The following is a 9,171-nucleotide window of genomic DNA, read 5'->3' as shown; positions in this document are numbered from 1 at the left end:
TCGCTATAGGGCTCTATCCTCACCCCTCTTTTGATTCCTAGACTGGTTAACTAGTTCTGGGTCTTGGCGCTCAACTAAGTGCTCGAAAACATCGGTTATGCGGTTAAGGGCCGTAGCCACTTGGTCATTCCCTTCATTCCTAGAGTTTTGATTTGGTCCAATCGCAGATCCCTCACCTCTCTCGGGAGTGCGGGATTGTCGAAACCCACGCTCATGCCCCCGTTCATGTACTCGCCGATCCATTTAGTAGGATTCTAAACACATAATAAAAGATGAAAATATAAGCGCATAAATTGAAAAATATGTACACATTGCATGAGCACTTTAAATCAAAGCATAGATATTTACATAAGTTAGAAGTCAAGGTGCATACAACGAGTTAATAGTATCAAATACAGGGTATAGGCAACTATGTGCCACAAAATATAGGAGTACATACGAGCAATATATAAAAGGTCTCACGGCGTGCACCACCCCTACTATCTTAGGCGGGATCAAAAAAAGAAATCATAAGCCTAGGTATGGACAGAATTAGAAGAATCCACGATACCAAACCCCATCATTCGCTAAAACATCAAGCACTTCACTTTAATTAAACACAAACACTTCAATATTACTCGCTAAAATATCAAGCACTAAGGTCATATTGCACTTAATACACAATCAAATCCCACAGTCCGGCATCCTAAACTTTTAAGTTTAAGATACACTACAAAGATCTGAAATCTAAACTCTGATACTAATTGTGACGACCCCACCTCCCCATAAGGCGAACCAAAGAGTTTGGCGGATCGCCTGCTCAACTCTCGCGGAGACTCACTACAATCCTTAAATGATAAACAAACCAGTTCCAATGATTACATCTAAAATGCCAAAATAATACGACTATAATATTTAATTGCACAAGTACATCCAACGGTACAAATCTCAAGTCAACTACATCGAGTTCCAAATCTCACAATTCCCAAAGGTCAATTACAAAATACCAAACTATACAAAAGACTAGCCTTCACTAGTTTCTTCCAATCGCTTCTTTCACGTCACTCTCCTTTTAAAAAATAACAAATGGAATGGGATGAGCTAACGCTCAGTGAGGCTAAGAAAAACATGCAAACACATAATCAAGTAGCAATAGCACTTATGAGAGAAATAAAGCTATAACATTCAAGCAATTCACAATTTAAAATATACACACTCAATAAGGTTACGGGAGGTTTCGTCAGCTCGAGTTACACGGTTGGTCAATGGATCGGAACACCCCCCAGAAGTATAAGTGGTCGATAAGACATCGCTCCAATCGATTTAGAATTTTTTTTACAGTTCTGAGTTGACATAAGAGTTACCTCCCACCCGAAGCGGTGCGGTACATGCTATCGTTCCGAGAACTAATTATTACACTGAGACGGTATGAGACACACCTCCCACCCGAATAGGGTGTGCTACATACATCCGCTCAGAGTTCACAAGTAAAACATATTTATGTACAATTACCTATTATATGTACAATTACCAATCATTGTTTATGGTTCTGAGCCGACCCGAATTGGTGTGCTACATGCTACTGCTCAGAGGACCGATTATAGCGCTGAGACGGTATGAGAGGTACCTCCCACTTGAATTGGTGTGGTACATACATCCGTTCAGAATTGTTTATGGTTCTAAGTCGACATAAGAGGTATCTCCCACCCGAATTGGAGTGGTACATGCTATCATTTAGAGAACCGTTTATAGCACTGAGATGGTATGAGAGATACCTCCCACCCGAATTGGTGTGGTACATGCATCCACTCAGAACTCACAAGTTAAACATATTCATGTACAAGTTTCAAACATATGTATTCATGTAACAAATATCACGCAATTAAAAGAGAGAGAGGACGAGGGCGATAAAGTACACTCTCGCCTCGGCGAGTTTACGTATCATGTATAACACTTGTACAATTAACATTTCAATCACGTAAGCATTTAACATGCACTTGACACTCAGCACAAGTCAAGGGCAAGTTAAGAGTGAAGCGAGTTGTCGAACGAGCTCTTTGGCGTCTTCGTGACCACCTGAGACATGTGCAATCATAATTACCTAGGTGCTCGACTAAAGTTACAACGAAAGACATTTTCTCGCCACTCACTCTTCAAACCAATTTTTTGTTACCTCGGAATCAGACCCTCCGTGAAACCTAGGTGTAGTGAATTTCAAGAATCGCTCTAGGACTTTATCCTCACCCCTCTCTTGATTCCTAGACTGGTTAACTGGCTCTGGGCCTTGGCGCTCAGCTAAACGCTCGAAAACATCGGTTATGCGGTTAAGGGCCATAGCCACTTGATCATTCCCTTCATTCCTAGAGTTTTGGGTTGCCGAAACCCACGCCCATGTCCCCGCTCATGTTCTCACCGATCCATTTAGTAGGATTCTAAACACATAATAAAAGATGAAAATATAAGCGCATAAATTGAAAAATATGTACACATTGCATGAGCACTTTAAATCAAAGCATAGATATTTACATAAGTTAGAAGTCAAGGTGCATACAACGAGTTAATAGTATCAAATATAGGGTATAGGCAACTAAGTGCCACAAAATATAGGAGTACATACTAGCAATTATGAAAGGTCTCACGGCGTGCACCACCCCTACTATCTTAGGCGGGATAAAAAAAAAGAAATCATAAGTCTAGTTAGGGACAGAATTAGAAGAATCCACGATACCAAATCCCATCATTCGCTAAAACATCAAACACTTCACTTTAATTAAACACAAACACTTCAATATTACTCGCTAAAACATCAAGCACTAAGGTCATATTGCACTTAATACACAATCAAATCCCACAGTCCGGCATCCTAAACTTTTAAGTTTAAGATACACTACAAAGATCTGAAATCTAAACTCTGATACTAACTGTGACGACCCCACCTCCCCATAAGGCGAACCAAAGAGTTTGGCGGATCACCTGCCCAACTCTCGCCGAGACTCACTACAATCCTTAAATGATAAACAAACCAGTTCCAATGATTACATCTAAAATGCCAAAATAATATGACTATAATATTTCATTGCACAAGTACATCCAAGGGTACAAATCTCAAGTCAATTACATCGAATTCCAAATCTCACAATTCCCAAAGGTCAATTACAAAATATCAAACTATACAAAAGATTGGCCTTCACTACTTTCTTCCAATCGTTTCTTTCACATCACTCTCCTGTTAAAGAATAACAAATGGAATGAGATGAACTAACGCTCAGTGAGGCCAAGAAAAACATGCAAACACACAATCAAGTAGCAATAGCACTTATGCGTGAAATAAAGCTATAACATTCAAGTAATTCACAATTTAAAATATACACACTCAATAAGGTTACGGGAGGTCTCGTCGGCTCGAGTTACATAGTTGGCCAATGGATTGGGACACCCCCCAGAAGTATAAGTGGTCGAGAAGACATCGCTCCAATCAGTTTAGAATTTTTTTTAGAGTTCTGAGTCGACATGAGAGGTACCTCCCACCCAAATCGGTGTGATACATGCTATCGTTCCGAGAACTAATTATTGCACTGAGACGGTATGAGACGCACCTCTCACCCGAACAAGGTGTGCTACATACATTCGCTCAAAGTTCACAAGTAAAACATATTCATGCACAATTACCAATTATATGTAAAATAACCAATCATTGTTTATGGTTCTGAGTCAACATGAGAGGTACCTCTCACCCGAATTGGTGTGCTATATGCTACCGCTCAGATGACCGATTATAGCGATGAGACGGTATGAGAGGTACCTCCCACCTGAATTGGTGTGGTACATATATCCGTTCAGAATTATTTATGGTTCTAAGTCAACATAAGAGATATCTCCCACTCGAATTGGGGTGGTACATGCTATCGTTTAGAGAACCGCTTATAGCATTGAGATGGTATGAGAGGTACCTCTCACCCGAATTGGTGTGGTACATGCATTCACTCAGAGCTCACAAGTTAAATATATCCATGTACAATTTCCAAACATATGTATTCATGTAACAAGTATCACGTAATTAAAAGAGAGAGCGGACGAGGGCGATAAAGTACACCATCGCCTCACTTGTATAATTAACATCTCAATCACGTAAGCATTTAACATGCACTTGATACTCATCACAAGTCAAGGGCAAGTTAAGAGTGAAGCAAGTTGTCGGACGAGCTCTTCGGAGTCTTCGTGACCACTTGAGACATGTGCAATCATAATTACCTAGGTGCTCGACTAAAGTTACAACGAAAGACATTTTCTCGCTACTCACTCTCCAAGTCACAAGTTCGAGCTAAATTAAAGAAACTTTTCTAGCTAAATCGTTAAAATAATGTTCAAGAGAGATCGAAGGTGGTCTTTGATTCAATTCGTGATAAGAAATCTCAAATCCAAAGATAGCACCGTTTTCACTTTCGGCACGAAAATCGAGAAAAAGAAGTAAATGGTTCTCGTTTTTTCCAAAAGTTTAAATCTTGTGTCCAAACTTTGTAAAGTAAAGAGTATTCACATTTTTCCAAGCTAATGAAGTCAGGCATATCCAAAACTTCACTCATTTCATTGAAAAAATATCAAAGCTAAGATTCTAAGCCTCAAGTATAAAATAAGATGTCATTAACCAAGAAAGTGGAATAACCAAGAAAACACATTAGGAAAGGTTTAACCTTCGAAAATTAAGATTTGAAATGAAGGTTTAAAGTTCTAATGGAATCGTGTATTCCATCATTAAATTGCACCTAAAATCGTCCAACAATTGCAAAGGAGGATGGAAAGTTCTTAAAAGTTCATTTTCTAAGAAATCAAGAATTTCAGTTTTGCGTGACAAAGTTGGTAAAATCAGAACTTGAGTTTCGTATGTCCAAAAATGGAAAAATTTATACCATTGGAAACTAGATCCAAAGTATTAAAAGTTCCTAGCAGACACTTTTACATGGTTCTAAACAGAAAGCATTCATTTTTCAACTCCAAGTTACTGATTTGAACAAGCAAGACAGAACCAGTCTTTTTTTTGGCGATATTTGAAAATTCGGAAAAATTCATAGAAAACGAATCAGTCTTTAAAATTCATAACACAATAAGAGTTCCAAACAAGGTTTCAAACACAACAAACGGAACTAAATTCAGAGTTTTGAGCAACAAGATATAACAGTTCAAAGTCGGTTGGTTTTCACTACATGAACAGTGAATTTTGAGTTCAAATCTTGATAACTGCATTAATAAGATGTGATGGTGCAACGGTTAATACATTGGTCTTTTAAACGGTGAACTAATGCACCCACATAATTCTCTCTCTTCTTTCTAGTCTCCTCGCTAGGGTTTTTTTTAGGGTTTGCATGGCTTCCTCGGAGGCCCCCCACCCGGGTGTTGGGGGGCAGCCTCTACCTGCGAAGATCCAGCAGTCCTTCTCGGATCTGTTCATGAGTCCTACTGCGCCAGCCTTCTCGGTTCAGGCGACGGCCTCCACACACCGTGGAGAGCCTGCTTTGATCTTTTCACAGGAGGTGATACACAAGCTGTCAGACCCCTTTCGATATGCGCTGGTTGGGAAGTTTGCTCGGGGTCGACCTTCGCTGGAGCTGGTTCGTAAATTTTTCGTCACGCTTGATCTCAAGCAGCCTGTCTCTGTTGGGCTGCTCGATCCCCGTCACATTCTCATCAGGGTTGCAGATGAGAGGGATTATCATCGTTTATGGCTTCGTGGGGTCTAGTATGTTCAGGGGCGGCCAATGAAGCTGTTCAAGTGGACGCCTTCATTTCATGTGGACCGGGAGCCGTCTGTGGTTCCGGTGTGGGTGTCTTTGCCCAAACTTCCCATTCATCTTTTCAATCGAGAGTGCTTGTTTCAGATTGTTGCTACGTTGGGCGTGCCGCTCTACGTTGATGCTGCTACCGCAGCCTTATCCCGTCCCAGCGTGGCTAGGGTTTGCGTAGAGGTTGATCTCCTGAAGCCGTTAGTGTCCCGGGTTTGGATTGGGAATGGCGGACAGGAGGGGTTCTGGCAGAATCTTGATATTGAGCATCTACCGGCCTACTGTTCTGGGTGCTTTCGACAGGGGCATAGCAAGGATGACTGCGTGATGCTTCATCCGGAGTTGAAGGCCCAGGCTCGGCCCACTGGGGAGGCGCAGCCTCAGGGACGACGCAAGGGACGGCCGCCGGCTGCGGCTGTGGCGGGTGAGAAGGTAGCGGCGACGGGGGAATTGGTTGCGCCTGCGCTTGTGGGCGAGAAGCACAGAGTGTCGGGGGTGGCTCTCGGGCCTGATGCGGTGCCTGGGCCTGGGTCGAGTGCCCAGGCTGCTGAGCCAGTGGCGGCAGCATCCCCGACTGCGGGGGATGGGTAGGGAGTCTCGGCCCTTCTGGGGATACAGGCCACTCACAAGGGGACTCCGTTAGACCTGGATGATGTAGTTGTGGAGGAGGCTTCGGATGACGAACACCAGGATGGGGTGGAGGAGGCAGCGGTCCCTTTGTCGCTGCTTGCTACCACAGGGCAGCAGGAGCCTGGTGCAGTGGTGGAGCAGCTGGTGGAAGACGCTATTGCCTCGGCTGCGGAGGCGATCTTTGATGACCTTGCCGACAAGGTGGCTGCGGAGGCGGTTGATGACGAGACCGCTTCGTCGGTGCGCATGCAGCAGGAGCAGGTTGTAATATTAGAATTGAATCTTTCTCCACGCAAAACTGCTCCTCCCTTGGCGGCCATGGAGGCGCTTAAACGCCGGCGTGGCGACTTGAAACAGAGACAGCCTGGGGTGGTCGCGGCCCCGCCAGGTTTTTCCCCTCACTCTTCTTCTTTTCCTTTACGTGATGTTTAAGTCATTGTTTTGGAATGTTCGGGGTTTAGATAACTCCATCACTATAGCTCGTTTACGTAAGTTGCGTCTATTGCATAAATTTTCCTTGTTAGGGGTCTGTGAACCCAAAATGGATGCTTCTCGTTTTGATTGGATTCGCCAGAGGTTGGGCTTTGATGGTTGTTGTCCTACCAATGATGGCTGCCTTGTTGTTTTTCACTCTAGTGAATTTTCTTGCTCTATTGTGGGTCAATCTTCTCAGTATTTGGCCCTCCGCGTGACGCATTCTCAGATGAGTACTGTGGTGGTTGGGGTCTTTGTGCATGCGGCCTGCTCAGTCAGTGATCGCCGCGAGCTTTGGGCTGACTTACGTGCTTTGCAGGTGTTGGGTCTTCCTCTTCTCTTTCATGGTGACTTTAATGTAATCTTGTATGCGGAGGAGAAGAGAGGAGGTCGGCCTTTTCGCAGGGCTGAGTCGGAGGACTTCCATGCTTTCATTCAGGATTTGGACTTCACAGATGTGGGATTCTCTGGGAACCAGTTTACGTGGTGTAATAATCGTCAGGGTAGGGCGCGGGTCTGGAAGCGGTTGGATCGAGTCCTGGTTGATCGCGGCTGGTTGGGTAGTGGTGTGGTGCCTTCGGTTCATCACTTGGCGCGCACTGCTTCTGATCATTCTCCGTTGCTGGTTTCTTACTTGATTTCAAGCTCGTCATCCCCGAGGAGTTTCCGGTTCCAAGATGTTTGGCTTCGGCATGCTAGTTTTAAGGGCGTTGTTCAGGAGGCCTGGCTCTCTGGTAGCACTGGCCGACCGATGCGACGCTTCTTGCATAAGTTGAAGGCGGTTAAGGCAGCTTTGACTGTTTGGAACAAAAATGTTTTCGGTAACGTGTTCGATGCCGTAAAACAGGCCGAGGAGGAGGTTGCTCAGTTGGAGGCTGAGGCGGCGGCCCGACCATCCCCGGAGGTGGACTTGCGGCTGGTGCAGGCTTCGTCGGTCTTGAAGGAAGCTTTGTTGTGTCAGGCCATCTTCTGGCGACAGAAATCGAGGTTACGTTGGCTGAAGGAGGGAGATGCCAATTCTAAGTTTTTTCACTCTTATGTGCGTCAACGCAGGGTGAAGGTTCGTATTCATCGGCTTCAGACTTCCTCTAGTGCGTGGACTGATGATGTAGGTTCTATTCATGCGATGGCGGAGACTTTCTTCTCTGACTTGTTTACCCAGGGGCCACTAGATCAGGTGACGGGGGATGAATTGTCTCGAATCCCGACAATTTTGTCGGAGGATGATAATCTGGATTTGGAACGGCTTCCTACTGCTGAGAAGGTTCGAGGGGCGGTCTTCTCTTTGGATAGGGACAGTTGCTCAGGCCCGGACGGGTTCCCAGGGTCCTTTTATCAGGCTTGCTGGGATATTATAGGAGCGGACCTCTCGGATGCAGTCGCGGATTCTTTGTTGGTGCTGATCTCCCGTGTGGAATTTCGGCCACTTTGTTGGCCTTGATTCCTAAACAGTCGGCCCCTAAGACCTTTGCCGATTTTAGGCCGATTAGTCTCTGTAATTTCTCGAACAAGATTATTTCCAAGATTCTTGCGGCTTGGCTGGAAAAAGTTCTACCCCGACTCATTTCCCCTTAGCAAAGTGGTTTTGTTAAGGGAAGGGCCATTTCTGATAACATTCTGCTTGCTCAGGAGATGATTTCTAGGATTGGGAGAAAGGTCCGGGGTTCTAATGTGGTTCTGAAACTGGACATGGCCAAGGCCTATGACAGGGTATCGTGGATGTTTCTGCTATCTGTTATGCGGAAATTCGGGTTTGGTGAGGTTTGGTTGGACATGGTTTGGCGTTTGGTTTCCTCCTGTCATTTTTCAGTGTTGATCAATGGTGGTCCGGTCGGGTTTTTCAGGTCCACTTGGGGTTTGCGGCAGGATGATCCGCTGTCTCCAGCGCTTTTCATCATTATGGCGGAGTTCCTGTCCCGCGGTCTGGAGTCTCTTCCGCTCTCTAGTGGTTTCATCCCTTATTCGGTTCCTTCGGGAGGGTCCCCCCTGTGCATCTGGGGTATGCGGACGACGTTATAGTCTTTTACAATGGGGGGCGGGCTTCGGTGCGGAAGGTCATGGGTGTTTTAACTGATTATCAGCGAGTGTCTGGTCAGCTGGTTAATGCCTCGAAGAGTTGTTGTTTACTCTCTAAGAAGGTTTCTGGTCTTCGCAGTCGGAGGGTTGCGGAGGAAACGGGTTTTGCTCGTAAGTCTTTGCCTATCACGTATTTGGGGTGCCCCTTGTATGAGGGTCGGCGATCTAAGTCCTTGTTTGCTGGGATCATAGATAAAGTTCAGGCTCGTTTGCTGTCCTGGCAGAATCGGTGGCT

At 45.0% G+C, this 9,171-nt stretch overlaps 1 protein-coding gene across 1 annotated transcript; it reads left to right on the top strand.

The window, feature by feature from the left end:
- Positions 1 to 5,732: 5,732 nt before the first annotated feature.
- LOC113771176 lies at positions 5,733 to 8,879 on the top strand. The gene is made up of 4 exons (XM_027315790.1): positions 5,733 to 6,272; positions 6,375 to 6,774; positions 6,911 to 8,256; positions 8,490 to 8,879. The coding sequence occupies exons 1-4, from the start codon at positions 5,733 to 5,735 to the stop codon at positions 8,877 to 8,879; spliced, it is 2,676 nt and encodes an 891-aa protein (XP_027171591.1).
- Positions 8,880 to 9,171: the final 292 nt, after the last annotated feature.

The sequence above is a fragment of the Coffea eugenioides genome, chromosome 5, assembly GCF_003713205.1.
Source record: "Coffea eugenioides isolate CCC68of chromosome 5, Ceug_1.0, whole genome shotgun sequence".
NCBI classification, from domain to species: domain Eukaryota; kingdom Viridiplantae; phylum Streptophyta; class Magnoliopsida; order Gentianales; family Rubiaceae; genus Coffea; species Coffea eugenioides.
The sequence above is the reverse complement of the archived record's forward strand: the minus strand, read 5'-3'. Positions and strand labels throughout refer to the sequence as shown.

Bases quoted from the DNA above. Each gene is read 5' to 3' on its own strand.
- LOC113771176 (XM_027315790.1), top strand. From the start codon at position 5,733: ATGAAGCTGTTCAAGTGGACGCCTTCATTTCATGTGGACCGGGAGCCG. The intron at 6,273-6,374 runs GTGCCTGGGCCT...CTGGGGATACAG, and splicing joins TGGCTCTCGGGCCTGATGCG to GCCACTCACAAGGGGACTCC. The intron at 6,775-6,910 runs GTTTTTCCCCTC...TTTCCTTGTTAG, and splicing joins GGTGGTCGCGGCCCCGCCAG to GGGTCTGTGAACCCAAAATG.